At 47.5% G+C, this 17236-nt stretch overlaps 1 protein-coding gene across 14 annotated transcripts in view; it reads right to left on the reverse strand.

The window, feature by feature from the left end:
- Positions 1–967: 967 nt before the first annotated feature.
- DYSF (dysferlin) overlaps positions 968–17236 on the reverse strand; it is a 229745-nt gene continuing 213476 nt past the window's right edge. For all 14 annotated transcript variants that reach the window (XM_007453392.1, XM_007453388.1, XM_007453390.1 and 11 more), the window contains 4 exons: positions 7977–8155; positions 6271–6380; positions 4707–4854; positions 968–1006 (listed from right to left, as the gene is read on the reverse strand). In XM_007453392.1, the coding sequence (XP_007453454.1) occupies positions 968–1006; positions 4707–4854; positions 6271–6380; positions 7977–8155 (476 nt within the window). The remainder of the gene's footprint in view (positions 1007–4706; positions 4855–6270; positions 6381–7976; positions 8156–17236) is intronic.

Consider the following 17236-nt stretch of genomic DNA (forward strand, 5'->3'; position numbering starts at 1 on the left):
GGCTCACTCTGGGGCCTCGGGGCCTGGGCCACAGGAACAGGCTCACAGCAGCAAATGGGAGAAGCCCTCCCGCCAGGCTGTGCTCCAGAGTTCCAGCCCACCAGCCAACAGAGGCAGAGGCCTCTATTTCGGAAACACGATGTTTTCGTGCGCTTTGGTTTTTCTCTAAGTATGTTCTTGCTGCTCTTGTAGATGAAGCCTGATTCCTGCAAGAGATGTCAGCCCGAGAGCTAATGCGATGCTCAGACCACAAGAAAAGGGTGTGTTTATCCAGTCCAGATCATTAAAGCAGGGTGTGGAAACAGAGGGAGGGAACCCCAAGAAATTCCAAGAGCATGGGAGACGAGGTCACAGCCGGGGTTCCAGCAGCCCTCCCAGCCTGGAGAGTTTTTCCGAGGGGCTCCGTGTGCATAAGTGGATCCTCTTCCCGGGCATGGTGCAGGCAACTGCCCACCCAAGCAAAGATCGCTGTGGGGGAGGAGATGCCTGAGGAAGGAGGGCACAGGGTGGAGGGGCGTCCCGGAAGCAGAACAGGCTGGGTCTCCAGGCAGACCGGACATCAAGCCTCAAAGCCCCCGCCACCCCTACCAGTCTTGTCGAAAGATACACAGCCCCACTGCGAACGTTGCACAGATGGCACACATCCCACACACACGTCCACCCAGACATCCCCTGCACAGTCACCCCATTCAGGTACCACAGAGATACACACACCAACGCCGCTTTGTGGTTCAAACTGTTTTATACTGAAATACACATGGGCTGATCCCCAAAAGGGTTGGGTTGGTTGGGGGAGAAAGAAATGATGAAAGCGGGGTGACCGCAGGGCTCGATGTCGCCAACACTTGGAGCACGTGCCAGTCCCTCTCTCTGTCTGCCCACCCTGGCAGGACGGTGAGGCCTGGACATCTGGAGACACTCAGCTGAGCAGGGCAGAGGAGGCAGCCAGTCCTGGGCCCGAGAGTCCTCAGCTGAATGGCTTCACCAGCTTCATGGCAGTATAGTTCTGGAGGGAGGGGGGAGAGGCAGGGACAGGTGATGACAGCTGCCAGGGAAACGGAGCTGGGAAAGGTAGCTGATCCACTCAACCACCTGCCTGCACCTCTTCCTCATCATCCCCCGGGCCACACTCAGCTCAACACTCCACCCTGCCAGCGCTCTCGCTGTCACACAAGCCCACACTCTTGCCTGGGGGCCACAGCGCCTGAACTGCTCTGGCTTCTCCCCCATCACTCCAGGGCCCACTCCCAGGTTCTGCCCAGCTACCAAGAGGACTCTGCCCCTGGCCAGGCCAGGCTGGCCTCTTCCATCAGACAGGTGGCCTGAAGGCATGGGTCTTCTCCCCGCCCTCCTCCCACACTGCCCAGCGCGGGAACCTGGGGCTCGTCGGCCACCATGCTCCCGTCCAAAACGCAGTTGGGGCGGGGGGTATAGAGGGATGACCCACAGTGTGGGCCAGCCCTAGAGATGGGTCACCCCCGATTAAGCCCTGGCTGCTGCAGGACTGGCAGGAATCTCCCCTCCCCACTCCTCCCCCCAAAACCATGAAAACACATACAACACAACACAGGGCTCCTAATTGGGACAGCATGTTCCCCAGCGCCGCCCAGGAAAGCCAACTCTGGAAACAAAGCCGCCGCTCCTTCCCTGCCAGATCGCCTCCTGCCTCCCCACACTGGCCCTGGTCCCGGCTGCCTCTAGGGCAGAGCTGGGAGGAATCAGACAGGCTGCCCTCCCTGTCCCCCTCCCAGGGGAATTTCCAAGAGGGTGGGAGATGAGGCCAACTCGGGGGGAGCCCCTCTGCACCCAGGCGCCTGCCCCCCAAGGCCTGAAAGCCAGGTGATGGACGGTCACAGGTCTGGCATCCACCAGGTGACTGGGTGACTTGGCTGGAGGCAAGCAGGATATGCCCAGCTTGTAGCAAAGGCCTGCAAGCAAAAGCAGTCTGCAGTCTTAGACCCAGGCTGCCCTACAGCCCTCGCCTAGGATCTAACCCCACGTGCCAGCTCTGGAGAGAGAATGAAGGGTTGGCATTCGAAAGAGGACAATTCCCGAAGCTCTCAAAGGAGACTGATGCTGCTGCTGGGGACTCAGGACACAGGGTAGAGGCTCTGATCAGGGCCTGCCCACAGGGCTTTGGGATGGGCTGCCCCAGGGACGAGAAAGGACCACAGGCTGGAAGTGACTGGAAATCTTCTGTCCATCTCCCAGCCAAGCAGCAGGGCCTCCTTCCCCAGGTCCCTGAGGCCTAGTCTGCAGCCCTAGTGCCTTGCAGGGGCGGGCCCCAGCTGGCCAGGGCACGGGGCCCTCCCCTCAGCTCTTCAGCAGAAGGCTGGCTTGACGTGCAGCCCCCCTGGGGAAGGCAAAATCTCTCCCCTATCCACAGTGCTAGTCACAGCAGGTCAGCACTGACCTATCCCAGCCCTTTCCTCACGCGACGGGAGGGCCTGGCCACGGTCACTGGGGAGCCACTGACAGAGCCAGAACCCAGCCAACAGCTCCTGACTCCACATGGAGCTGTGTCCCGCACAGCAGCGATGCTCAGACCTTGATGTTCCTGAGGCAGATTCTCCTCAGCAGGCCTGGGGCTGGCCCAGGACTCTGCATTTCTTACCAGCTCCCTGGTGCTGCCGCTGCTTGCTCCTCAGACCACCTCCTCAAGGAGCGAGGGTCCACACCAGCTCCCCTTTGCCCACACTCCCCGGCCTGACCTCTCGGTGAGGCGTTAGGCTGTACCCTGTGCTCCCCCTCGTCCCTGGCTTCACTGTATCTCCTCGTGGACCAACAGCTCCCAGGGGCATGGGCCCCACCAGCCTCTCCCTCACGCACACAACACGCCCTCACCTCCCGGACACAGTTCGCGCGCTAATAAGGTCTTCACCTGAACCGAGTGGCGGCTGGGTGCCCTCAACGTGAGAGGAGGTAAGCCTGAGGACAGGCCAGGTGAGGGCCACTGCGCCTCCCCAACTTGGCCACAGGGCTGTGCCCCAGGGGAGGAGACACAGGGGACCGGAAGGGGAGTCATGGGCCCAACCCCTGAGCCCGGGTCACTGCCAGGGCAGCTACACTCCTAGCACCACATTTGCTCGTGCCCTTCCAGGGCCCAGCAGCTAACCTTGTACTTGTAATCTGTCTTCCTTTGCTTCATGAGGGGCCCCCAAACCAAATGAGCTTCAGGCCTCCCCAGCCTGGACCCGCCCCTGGGCCTCAGGCACATTTGGCCAATGGGCCATGAGTCATCTCGCTGAGCCTCAGAACAGTCTCGGCCTGGCGCTCCAGGCGACAGTCAGCTGAGACGAGGGCCCGGCTCGTGGCCCAGCTCACGGTCATCCCAGCTCCAGACCCTTCTCTGTCACTTAGGGTCCAAGGGGTAGCCGGGGCCTGGACGTCCAAAGCAGAGCATCCTCTCTGCTGCTCCCACAGTTCGTGATCTTAGGGCCCGCAGAGGATTGTTCCGTGGTTGTAACCGTCCTCCTCGTAGGAGGCGTGCTCTGCTGGTACAATGCCTTGCCAACTACGGTGGGAGAGCGATCTCGGGCACCTCCTCCTCCTGGAGGACTCACGAAGCAAAGAGCTCACAGGTGAGTGATTCCCAGAGCACACTACCCGCTGTGGGGACAGGGTGCTTGGCCGGCAGCCTGGTGCTGACCAGGGCTGTGGCTGGAACCCCAAACCGGGAGCTGCGCACAGATTGCCATGCAGCCCTGAGCTGGTCCCTCTCCTCTCTGGATGTCTGTTTCTTTCCATTCAAATAAGGGTGACATGGAGTTGATCACACCATTCCTCTACTTGCATACGATTTTGAATTTTTTGTATTAAAAAGTTTCAAAAATTTCAAGGATATTAAAAATCAGGTGTCAGCCTGGGGACACTGTGATCCCTTCTGAAGTTCTAGAGACAGCTCTAGGCTCTGAGCTGAAGCTCTGAGGCTGCTGTGAGGATCAGGGAAGCACAGGCAGGGAAGAGAGCTCCAGAACCTCCTCCCTTGGGAGGGGCCCCTGGAGCTGGGCACAGCAGTCCCCACGCGGGTGGCCCTGGCCACTCTTTGCCAGGTATCGGCTGGCTTCTTAGCAGGTGAAAGGGGCCCCAGTGTTCACTGTGCCCAGTGAGAGGCTCCTTGCCCACCCCCTCCTCGCCCACACCTTGCCCCACGCCCACCCCACTGCAGCAGGCAGGACACACTTTATCAGGTTCCCAGGTGACACCCTCTCCAGCCCCAGGTCCTCAGCAGGTGCCATCCTCACAAGCAGAGGACCTTCCCCTCTGCTCTGCCATCTACACCTTCCCTGCCCCTCCTGACCCAGCTCCACACCCTCCTTCAAGAAGGTTCCCCTGCCCATGCCTGCCCAAGGGGCCTCGCCTTCTGCCAACCCCTTGATTACATAGCCCCTCAGGGGCTTGCTGAGGATGCGGTGTCTCCCCATCAAGGGCAAGAACTCAGATTCCCTCATTGGGCTAAGAGCTCCCCAAGGGTCTCCTACCAGACTGGGGACTCCCCAGAGCAGGGCCTATGTCTCCCTCATCAGACCATGGACTCCCCAAGGACAGAAGCTATTTCTCTCCATCAGACACGGGGTGCACTTGGAGGACAATGACAGATTCCCCTGAGACCAGAAGCTGCTGGAGGTCAAGGGCTGTACCTCCCACGTCAGACCAGGAGCTCCTCCAAGACAAGGGTCTGTGCCTCCCCACTCAGGCCAGCTTACCGGGAAGGAGTAGACGAAGATGCCCAAGAACAGCAGGAGAATGAAGAGAAGGATGAGGAGGATGATGGCGCACCGGAACCGCCGCCAGAGGATGAACTTCATAGTCTTGTACGGGGAGGTGAACCAGAGGAAGGAGGTGTCAGGGCGCCTGCGAGTGAGATCCCAGCGGTCAGCAGGGTACCTCCCACCAGGGCTGCTCCCTCCGGGTCCTGCTCACAAATTGCACTGGCCCACCCGAGTCAGCCCCCCAGACCTGCCCAGCTTCCAGGCCCCCAACCCCTGTCCGCACCTGCATCCCCCTCTCCTCCCAGCCTTCGCTACAGTGTGAGCCCCGCCCATGTTGCCCTCCTCTTCTTGGTGCTGTCAAGCCCTGCACACCCTCAGGGACCCCGTTCTCAGCCACCCTGTCCAGGTCACCTTCTCTGCCACTCTCTCCTTCCTGACCCAGGACTTAATCACAGACTAGAGATTTGGGGACTGTGCAGAGCTTCAAGGGGCTCCACGTTAGGTGAGCTATGGTCCGTGAGCCCCAGGTAAGCTAAGCCACTGGCCTAGATGCACGTGGCTGGTTCACTCTCAGGGAAGGATGGCAGGGAGTTAACCCAGAAAGCTGATTGTCTCTCATAACCAAGAACCTCAAATCCTTCCCCTAGGTCAGCCTCACAATTCAAAGAGCGGGCAGGATTTTGTGTCTCAGTAACGGCCGTTTTAACATCTGCTTACGTGCTGCTGGGCCTCCTGGGTCTCTCTCTGTCTTTCCACCCAGATCCCAGCATCCTCGGGCAGGGATGCCTCTCACTGCTCTGCCAGCCAGTGGCACTCAGGATAGCGCTATAACAAAGTGGGCTGTCTGTGCTAAGTGTGACTTGAGCTGAGCAGGCCGTGGAAAGGGACCCAGCGAATGCAGCCCTGCCCACTCACCCCCACCCCCCGCCCCGAACAGCCATCTTTCAGGCTCCGGTAACTGCCTTCAAGGCTTCTGCATCCACTGGATTGGGATGTAGGCGCCTCCCTTAGAGGCCTGTGAGGTAGGGGAGGCAGGGACTAGGCCGCCATTTCACAAATGGGAAAATTAAAGCTGAAAGGCCTTTCGAAAGCCACACTGACACCACAGGTGAGCCATGGAAGGCAGCTTGGTCAGGGAAAGACCTTGGTCAGGCTCCAGGGCCAATCAGACCAGGTGTGAGAATTTCAGCTTCGCCACTTTCCTTGGAATGACCTTATTTAATTTTGCTGTGATTGTTTCCTCATCTGTAAAACGGGGATACTAATAACGACTCAGCAGGGAAGGTTCCATGACACAACATATACGTGCCACATGACAGCACGCCTGGCCTACAACCAACAGCTACCCAACAGCGCCTGCTTCCGGAACTACCTGATGAGCCCAGCGTGTCCTGGAATGATGTCTGTCACCTGCCCCCTAACAATGTGTACCCTTGGATGAGTCACACCCCTCTCTGGGCCCTGGGACCTCTGTGCGGCTATACAGTGAGTGCCTCCTGTACTGTGTGTACTCCTCCCCATCCCCTTGGGCATCAGGGGTCAGGGGCTGGGCACCAACCTTGGGTCCTCGAGCTTGGGGTTCATGTTGGGCTCATCCCGGCCCTGGCCGGCCGGCCGCTCCTCATGTTCGCTTTCGGCCACAATCTCCAAAGTCATCTCCAACTTGCCCTGAGGGGACAGGGGGACCTGATCAGAGACATAAAGGCTTGGCCCCATGGCTTGGAGAGGTGCCAGGCCAGGACAGATGTAAAGGTCACTTTATGATTTGTTTGAAAAAAAGATACAGGGTGATCTGATCATAAAAGTACCTGCTCCTTGCAGAACACATAGGAACTACAGAAATGTATAAAAAAAGGAGACTGTCACCCGTACTTCTACTATGAAGAGACAAGCACTCTTAATATTTTATTCATCAGAGCTATTTTTCTTTGCAAGTATATGAAATATCACGCTGTGTATATATGGTTTTATAGCTTGTTTCTTTCATTTAGGAATATATTTTATTATATAATTATATACGCTTTAAAGTTTGCTTTTAATGCTGTATCTATGCAAGGGTTGACCATAATTTATTTAGTATACCAGTTATTTTGGTTGGTTTAGGTTGTTTCCAACTCTTTGTTGTTATAAATAAACCCTAAATTTTTAATTTTATGGGGTTATTTCTTTAGGAGAGATTTTAGAAGTGGGATGAAAAATTTCAAGGGCATAAATATTGTTAAGTCTCTGGCTATATATTACTAAATTGTTTCCCCAAATGGTAAAAATCATTAGCCTGCCCAACAGAGGTAAATGAGAGGGCTGTCTCTCTGCATCCTCACTAGCAATAAGTGTTTCTATTTTTAAAAAATTCTAATATAATACATAAAAAATGTTTTCACATTTTAAAGCATTCCTTTATGTAATTACTAGGGGAAATGAACCTTCTTAAATATTTAATGGCCACTGTACTGCTTTATGTATTATCTATGTATGCCCTTTGCTCATTTTTCTTTTGAGATGTTAGTATCTCTTATTAATTGTTATAATTTGTTATACAACATGGATATTTTATTTCAAGGGCCACTTTAGGGATTGGCTGGCTGCCTGCCGTTTCTAAGTACAGTTGACCCTTGAACAACACGGGTTTTAACTGCACAGGTCCACTTATACACAGATTTTTTTCAATAAACATTCATTTGGCCCTCATTTGCAGGTTTCAGATCTGTAGCTTAAACCAAACACAGAAGGTGGACTATGAGACTTGAGCATCCATGGACTTGGTGTCCACGCGGGCTCCTGGAACCAACCCTCTGCTGATACCAAGGAAGGACAGTAAACTCATTTACTTCCTCTGCAGAGGAAGGATGATTCTCCATGGTCCCCAGTCACACCCCTGGGCAGACCTCTGGGCAGGGAGAAGACAAGGACAAGGGACAAGGACAGTCCCTTATAGGGTCCTGCTCAAATGGGAGTGGCATGACCCCTGTCCCCCACAGGAAGCCCAGCCAGAGGGGAACCCAGGATACAGATCACTGTGAAGGCCAAGGAGCAGAGTACAAATTAAACAGGGTCCACGGGGGATTAGGGCATCTTTAGATTTAGACAGGCTTTCCTGGGATACGAGCCTCGAGGAGACGAAGGCTGGGATGGCAGGGAAGAGGGACAGTGTCTTGGGAAACAGACAGGGAGGGCAGGAGAGAGGGAGAGGAACGCGTCTGTGCTCAGCGATTTCTATGGACGTGTCGCTCCCACGTCTCCACCGACCAGAGGGAACAGACTTACCGCCAGTATCTTCTTCTCACCCTCGTCCGCCACACAGGGCCACCAGCCCTTCACTGTTTTCTGTTCAAAAAGGGACACAAACCACTCCGGGTGGAAAGTGTCATCCAGCTGGTCCAAGGAACACTTCTCAGCTGTCTTGGCAGGCTTGGGCAGGCGGTTGAGGTCCAGCTGCAAAGAGCCTGTGGCAGAGGAGGGTGCTTTGGCCCACGCTTTCTCAGTCACTGCCAGCCTAGGACCACCCTGGGGCTGGGCAAGTTCAGCCTCCTCAGCTTCTATCCATGGTCTTAGCCCCATGGCTCAAACTCCACTCCCCACCCACTGCCTCCCATTCCATCTGTACAGCTTACCATCCATCTATTCATGCATGCATATGCCTGCTACTGTGCTCTGATTGATTCACCCTTAACAGAACTTCCCACCTGCTCAACTATTCATCTTACTATGCACAAATTCACTCATTCACCCGTCGTCTACATTCATCAACCATCAACTTTTTTTTTTTTGCAGTACTTGGGCCTCTCACCGTTGTGGCTTCTCCCGTTGCGGAGCACAGGCTCTGGACACGCAAGCTCAGCGGCCATGGCTCACGGCCTAGCCGCTCCGTGGCATGTGGGATCTTCCCGGACCGGGGCATGAGCCCGTGTCCCCTGCGTCGGCAGGCGGACTCTCAACCACTGCTCCACCAGGGAAGCCCAACCATCAACTTTTTAAACTGTTTTTAGTGCAGTAAAATACTTATAGATAAGATAAAATTTGTTATTTTAACCATGTTCGGATGTATACTTCAGTGGCATTAATTACATTCACAACATTTTGCAACCATCAGCACTACCTATTTCCATAGGTATTTTTCATTCCCCACAAACAGCAACTCTGTACCCATTAAGTAATAACTCCCCATTTCCCTCTCCTCTCAGCCCTGCTACCCTCTAAATCTACTTTCTGTCTCTATGAAAAAGCCTATTCTAGACACTTCATATAAGTGGGATCATAAAAATTTATCCTTTTGTATCTGGCTTATTTCACTTGGCATAGCTAGTTTTCCAGATTCATCCATGTTGTAGCATGTATCAGTACTTCATACTTTTTTTATGGCTGAATAATATTCCATGGTATGTATATACCACATTTTGCTTATCCATTCATCTGTTGATGGACACTTGGTTTGTTTCCACCTTTTGACTCTTGTGAATAATGCTGCTCTGAACACTGGTGTGCAGATGTCTTAGTCCCAGTTTTTAATTCTTTTGGGTACATAACTAGAAGCGAAATTGCTAGGTCATATGTTTCGCTTTTTGAGGAACTGCCGAACTTTTTCCCAAGCAGCTGCGCCATTTTACATGCATACCACCAATGTACAGGTGTTCCAATTTCTCCACATCCTCTCCAACACTTGTTATTTTCCATTTTTTGTTTTTGTTTTTGCTTTTTTATAGGTATAAGTGTTATCTCATTGTGGTTCATCCACCAGTTTTTTCATCTGCCCACCTAGTTATCCAAGCAGCTATCTTTCTATACTGCTTCATCTACTCATCTATTTTATCCATCTTCTCCAAGAAGAGCTCCATTTACTGGGTTGAGCCATATGAAAATTCTGGTATTCAACTATATTTGACATATAAAAACAGCAATTTCATGAGATTTCACCTAGTCCAATTCCAACAACATGAAGTCAATGGGATTGGAGCATAGGTTACTGAAGTGATTAAGTGAGAGAGGTAAATCTAAAAAATATTTTCCAAGGCCAAATTGAAGAAATTCTGTAACAGGGAAGAGCCAAATCTGACCACATGTTGGATCTGTTTCTCTTACTTTAACCTTTGCTTTCCACTGCTTTTGTTCACTAAAAGGATACTGTCTATACATAATGGCCTGCCTTGGGGAACCCTGCCCCTCTGCCTGAATGTTGAACGAAAGCACCTTTTTCAGGGAAACATCCAGAACCTGTCCATCTGTGGATGGCTGTAAGAAAGAAGAAATTAACACAACACCTCCCCGAGGCTGGCTATTCCAGGTGATGTTTGCAAACCTTATGGCCTTTTTACTTTACTTCCTCATCTCCTCCCCCCTCTTTGTGCTATAAAAGAAACTGGCATCCAAACCCCAATAAGATGGTTATTTTGAGACATTAGTCTGCAATTTTCTCAGTCTGCCAGCTTTCCGAATAAAACCGTATTCCTTGCCTCAACACCTCATCTCTGATTCGCTGGCCTGTCATGTGGCAAGCAGAGTGAGCTTGGACTTGGTAACAAATTTGGCAAGCCAGCCAGGAGGCTTGCAGCTTTTGGCTAGCCAGCCCCGGTCAGGGAACATTGTGGCAAGGCCTAGCAGATGCCAGGACCATTTGTCCTGAGGATCTTCCCTTCAAACTTCCCTCAAGCGGTGCCAGCTACTGCAGCGCTTGGCAGTTGAAGCAAGGAAAAGACCAACTTCTACGAGTCCACAGACTCAATTTTGTATGGTTAGTCTACCCAATTCAGTAACCAGTTCATCTGTTTTGGTCTTGGTCTTGTTTTGCTTTTGTGTATCCTTTTGTGTTGCGAGTCGATGAACTCGATTTCGTATGGTAAGTTGCTCCAGCGTGCACACTGGGAACACATTTCCCTCTCAATTGGGGCTTTTCCTTTACGGGATAAGCCAATTTGTTTGATTGGGGTACCCTACTGGAGGGGGGAATTGTTGTTGGACTCTACCTGATTTGGAGCCAGTTCATTGGGAACTAGTTCGCTGGTTTTGTAGGGTAAGTCTACCCGATTTGGGAACTAGTTTGTTGGTTTTGCAGGTTAAGTCTACCTGATTTGGGAACTGGTTCATTGGTTTTGTTCTTGGTTTTGTGTGCACCGATGCTAGAATTTGTTTGGGCCTTTTGTGTTGGAATTTGTTTGTGTCTTTTGTGTTTTGGTGTTATCAAACTTATAAAAATTGGAAATACTCCATCTATCCTGAAGGAGAGCCCTTTGGGGTGTATATTAGATAAATGGGCGAAACATAGCCATGAGCCTATGACTAAGAAAGACATGATATACTATTGTAATAGGGTGTGGACCCAATATATGTTAGGATCAGAAAAATGATGGTCCCTAAATGGCTCACTCAATTATTATATGATCTCGCAGTTAGAAGTGTTTTGCAAAAGAGCAGGCTGCACCAGCAGTTTCTCCAACTGCTCCCCCGCCCCGTGCCGCCAACATATATTCACTGCCTCCTGTTTCCCCTACCCATGGGGATCAAATAGAAGTTTCTATGATAACCCCCAAGGCACAGGGACCTGGTTTAGTATCACCATCTAAGACCCAACAGGACACCCAATTTGGACCAGGGGCCACTTCTACAGCAGGGCAATTTCCCTTGTGCTGACATCCTGTTAAGAGGCCAGGGGACTCCCTTGGACTTGAGGCATCTGACTCTAATTTCCCCACAGGAGCCCCAGATAACTTTGACAGTGGAGAACAAGTTGATTGACTACCTTCCCTATTTATCTTAAGAGGCTTGTAAATATTAAACAAAGGGGAAACAAAGGCATCCTAGGAAAAACTCGACTGTATCTTTGAGATGTAAGTGTCCTATCTGGTCTTCTCAGGAACGCTCATCTCTGCCATCTTTTTAAAATGCAAACTTTGAAAAGAGGGCAAAGTAATTTAGAAATTGACTTGTCAAGGATAAATTAAAAAACTAAGTGTTTTTTCTGTAAAAATTCAGCCATCTAGACAAGTGAACTTGATTTGTTCCATCTGCCAGAAACCTAATTTTAATCCAACCTCTTTTTGTAAACTGATGGGCTTTATGTTGCTGTACGTGACTCCGGGCTGAAATTTTGAAATAAGAACTATGATGTCTCTGTTTGTTTGTGTCCTTGTATGTGTCTTTGTCTTTGGATAACATTGCTGGGGCTGATTTGCGGATGAGCTCTATTTAATTGGCTTAAAGAAGAGTAAGTTCTTACAAACCAAACAATTCTAAATACAAGAAAAATTAAGCTAAATGAATTTCGGGTCCATGTGCACTGAGAAATATTCAGTATTAATGTTTGTTTGTTGATCTAATTAATATAGACATGTCATTAGAGTCATCAGCATTAAGTATAATACTTTCATTATGCCTAGGTTTAATATAAGCTAAATAAAATCTTGTTATATCTGTTGCAAATTTATCAGCAAGGAAAGTAACTTGATGTAAGGAAACTTTTAAGGAAAGAAAATGCAAATGAGATAAGAGCTTTAGGTGCACTTTTTAAAATAATTATCTTTATCTAAAATTAATCTCTCCAGAGCTTCCCTGGTGGTGCAGTGGTTAAGTCCCCTGCCAATGAAGGGGACACAGGTTCGATCCCTGGCCTGGGAAGATCCCACATGCCATGGAGCAACTAAGCCCATGCACCACAACTACTGAGCCTCCGCTCTAGAGTCCACATGCCACAACTACTGAGGGCTGTGCTCCACAACAAGAGAAGCCACGATAATGTAAAGCCCATGCACCGTAATGAAGAGTAGCCCCCGCTCGCCGCAACTAGAGAAAGCCCACGCACAGCAACGAAGACCCAACATAGCCAAAAATAAACACAAATAAATAAATTTTAAAAAAATAAAATTAATCTCTGCAGATATTCCACAACTTGAAAGTTAGAATTGTGCTAAAATAAGTTAAGTCATGGAAGGTTTATGGAAAGTGGACCCCAAGAAAAGAGTTTTGTAGATGGTCAGGATTCACTAAGTTTAAAATAAGTTTAACTGAGTAAATGAATTTCAAAAGTAAGCTGGTGAAAAATTTGAATTTGGCTTTTCTCTCTGTTAAGAACACAAGGTTTCTTAAGATTCTGAACTGCCTCTGATAACAGAGTTTAAGTTTTTCTACCTTTTAAGTGATCTGTTCTGTATTTGCCTTTGAAATCTTTTACTGTTACTTCCGCTAAGTGAATAACTATTGTTTCACAGTGACCTGCAATTCCTATCTGACTGTTTAAACCCTTTTGATATTTTTTTGACAAAACTTCACAAATCAAATGATAATGAAGGGGCTTCCCGGGTGGCACAGTGATTGAGAGTCTGCCTGCCAATGCAGGGGACACAGGTTCGTGCCCCGGTCTGGGAAGATCCCACATGCCGCAGAGTGGCTGGGCCCGTGAGCCATGGCCGCTGAGCCTGCGCGTCCGGAGCCTGTACTCCACAACGGGAGAGGCCACAACAGTGAGAGGCCCGCGAACCTCAAAAAATATATATATATATATATATAATGAAGTTCCTTTGAACCCTAGCTAACTTTGGGATGCTTCAAAGGGCCCCTGAAACACCCCAAAGGGAGATATTAACTAATTAGGTTCACTTGGTATGTTGAATTACACGGGAAGTGTCAAATAAGTAATAAATCCTCTTAGGTTATACTGTATGGCAAATGATACAGGTATTCTAGAGATTATATGGAGTTCCTAAAATTTGATGTGTGCTGGTAAAATGTTATCCGTCATAATTCTAGTTATTATCTAAATGTGTTGCATGTCACAGCACTAACCAAGTTACTTTGTCAATCGCATTGTAATCAGATTTAAACGTGCCTTCTTAAGTCTTTCGTCATTATAGACAGTTATGGTTTCACTCTGATGATGCCTTTGTAAAAATGCTTCCTCTTCAAGAAGATTTATAGGAAGGACTTTGGATAAATACAAGTTTCTGGCTTTCAGGCCATAATGCTGAACTGGCTAAGAAATTGAAGAATTCTAATGGGAAACCTGATGGTTTATAAAGCTGTTAACAAGAAGGATTAGTTACGTAGAACTCAGCAAACTGGTGAATATGGTTATAATTTTTATGGTTTCTATCTGAAAAATGACCGGTTTAAATCTGTGTTTTCCAGGTGTAAGGAAAACCCTCCCCTAAGCTAATTATGACTCACAGTAATTTGGTAAATTACACCTTTGTAAGCCAAATTGTTTGTACTTTGTGTCTCCCTGCTGTACTATGTCTTTGTCAATGTTACTAGCTGCATTACTTACATCCTGTCTATTTTATAAGACTGTTGTCTCTTACAGTACCCAGTGTGTAACCAGGCTTCCAACAAAACTTCTATGGCTAAACATCTTGAGGAAATAGATCACATTTATAGTGTAAAATAATTGTAATAGTGTGATTCTAGGTATGGGAAGAAGCAACAAGGGAAAACGTCTCCTGGATCACAATTAGATAGGGGGTCCAGAGAATCTTTAATTATCAATAGGGCCTGATCCCAAAACTAGCACTTGGAGTGGCATATCAAGAACTTTCGCCTGATCTGGGATGAGCCTCCCAGTGCCGTGGGACAAAAGTGGATCATGAAATGCCTCCCAAATATTGGTCAAAATCCTGACCAAGAGGAGAGGATCTGAGAAATTGAATTATTTCCTGCCACATCAGTCATTAGCGATTGCAGCCCTCTAACGTGAGCCGGTGAACCCTGAGGAAACTCAGGATATAAGAATACAGGATACAGGCCCCAGATAGCTAAGGTGCATATCAAGGGAGTGATTTCAGTGAGCCCAGACTTTTGCATTTTCCCATATATAGAAAAGCGCTAAACTCCTTAACTTGAAGTGCTCCCTCCCAAGCTTGAAGCCCTCAAAATTCCCACTGAATACATCATAACTCTCAACTTTTAAGCTGTGAATATTTTTTAAGGCCACAGGTGTAAAGGAGACACTTTCCAGAGAGGAACAAAAGAAACAATGCTTGGAACACTGACACCGATGGACACTCCCAGAAAGATCCATCTGAAGAAGCAATTAGAACGGTCATCACCCCTTCTTCCACAAGATTGTGGAATGGATATTGACAGTGGGGAATTGTAACAGGGAAGAGCCAAATCGGACTATATGTTGGATCTGTTTCTTTTACTTTAACCTTTGCTTTCCACTGCTTTTGTTCGCTAAAAGGATACTGTCTATACGTAATGGCATAATGTCTATACATACTATCTATACTCAGGGAACCCTGCCCCTCTGCCTGAATGTTAAACCAAAGTGCCTTTGTTCAGGGAAATATCCGGAACCTGTCCACCTGTGGATGGCTACAAGAAAGAAGAAATGAACACATCCCCTCCCAGAGGCTGGCCATTCCAGGTGATATTTGCAAAACTTACGGCCTTCTTACTTTACTTCCTCATCTCCTCCCCTTCTCTGTGCTATAAAAGAAACTGGCATCCAAACCCTAATAAGATGGTTATTTTGAGACTTTAGTCTGTCATCTTCTCAGTCTGCCGGCTTCCCAAATAAAGTCTTATTCCTTGTCTCAACACCTCGTCTTCAATTCTTTGGCCTGTTGTGCAGTGAGCAGAGCAAGCTTGGACTCGGTAACAATTCTTGAATACCATACAAAGGAGATTAGGTTTTCTTCAGTGTGGAATGCTCAGTTACTGCAAGTATTCATTGACTGGATCTATTTTTCTAGCTTTCTTTCTTTCCATTCATCCATTTATACTTCCATACATCTATCTGCTTTGACTTAACTGTCTACATCCCTCTAGAGCTACCATTTGCTGAGCGCTGTATCTATCCATTAATCAGGTCATTATTCTAACCAGCATTTGTTCAACTCTATCAGCATTCATCTATCTATCCACCCATCTACACATCTCTCCATCCCTCAACTACAGACGAATGTTTATTTCCCATTTTAAATATGATCCCAAGATAATATTAAGTAAAAATCAGGATATTAAACTGTATATACTCTATCTACATAAAGACTGTAAGGAAACATAGGATCATTTCCTGATGGCAAAATTACAGATCTTAACTATCATTTTTAAAATAAAAGTAATAAGTACTCAAAAGAAGTAAAATATGTAATTAGAAAATACATTATGAAGGGGGAAAAAAGAAATCTCTGAATAATACTGTAAGTTGCTAAAAGAGTAGATCTTAAAATTTCTCTTCACAAGAAAAAAACATTGTTAACTACGTAACTTATTTTGGCTATCACTTCACAATATATACAAACATCCAATTAAAAAAAAGAAATCTATGGAGTTAAAAAGTAGTAGTTTTATTTTTAAAACAAAAGATGATCCTGTTTAATTTTATTTTGGACACTGTTTTCTCATTCAATAAAATGCAATTTTTTGTTTGTCTTTTTAAAATTGACTTTCTAAAGCCTCACCTCATAAAGGCAAGATTGATAGACTGATGCTAAAAAAATTATTTAGTCTGTAAGCAAAAAAAAAAAAATTCCATAAAAATGTGAAAAGCAATTGAAAAATGGAGAAATTATTTGTAATGTGTCCTTACTACATAAAAAGCTCTGAAAATCAACAATAAAAGAGGACCATCCCAAAACCATAAAAAGGAAAATCCCATCAACAATATAGATAACAAACATATTTTTAAAGTTGTACCTTACAAGTAATGAAGAAATGCAAAGAAAGATAAAAATGAGGTACCACATTGGCAATTTTTTTTTAAAAAAAGATAACACTGGCAGCAAAAGTTTAGGAAAAATGGTGCCCTTAAGGCAAACAGGGCACAGGTGAGAATATAAAAATGTAAAATCTTTCTAGAGGGCTATTGAACAAAATGTTTCAAAAACCACTAAAATGTACAAAGACTCTAAAAACCTGCTTCTTAGAGTTCAGGAAAGATACGCACAAAGGGTCCAAAAACGTAAGCCTAGGCTGTCACTCACACAGGAAATCCTAGAGATGAGCCGAGTACGCGCCTAGGGGGGGGACTAGTGAGGGTCCGATGGGACATCAGGCGGGACATTAAGCACCATTACGCAGATACAATGCAGATGGATAACTCCTGACAGAAAGAATGTTTTTAATATATTGTTTTCCCCAAAATCAAGATCTAAGACAGTATGTGTAACATAAACCAATTTTGCTATCTATATGCTATATATGCATGTGTATATATATGTATAAAATACACATATAACACATATGTGTTTGCTTGTATAAGATACATGCCAAAATAATAATACACGCCAAAGTGAAGGTTATCTTAGTTATATTAGTGAAGGTTATCTCTGGGTAGTGAGATTATAATAAAATAGGAAGGGGAGGCATTGCTCATCTCCGGTTTCTAACTTTGCCATAGGAATTATGTATTCCAGAATAATAAGTAAAAGAACAAAAGTCCAACTTAGTGCTATGATTTTGACACCCTGAATCTTTTACAGTGAAGCTGTGGAGCAGCTGCCAGTCCTCCAAGTTCAGGGGACCAGGCTCGGGGTCGGAGGGAAGTGGGGTGAAGAGCAGCCCGACGGGCAGGCAGCCCTCCTCCCCATTCCTGCTAC

The sequence above is a fragment of the Lipotes vexillifer genome, unplaced genomic scaffold, assembly GCF_000442215.2.
Source record: "Lipotes vexillifer unplaced genomic scaffold, Lipotes_vexillifer_v1.1 scaffold253, whole genome shotgun sequence".
NCBI classification, from domain to species: Eukaryota; Metazoa; Chordata; class Mammalia; order Artiodactyla; family Lipotidae; genus Lipotes; species Lipotes vexillifer.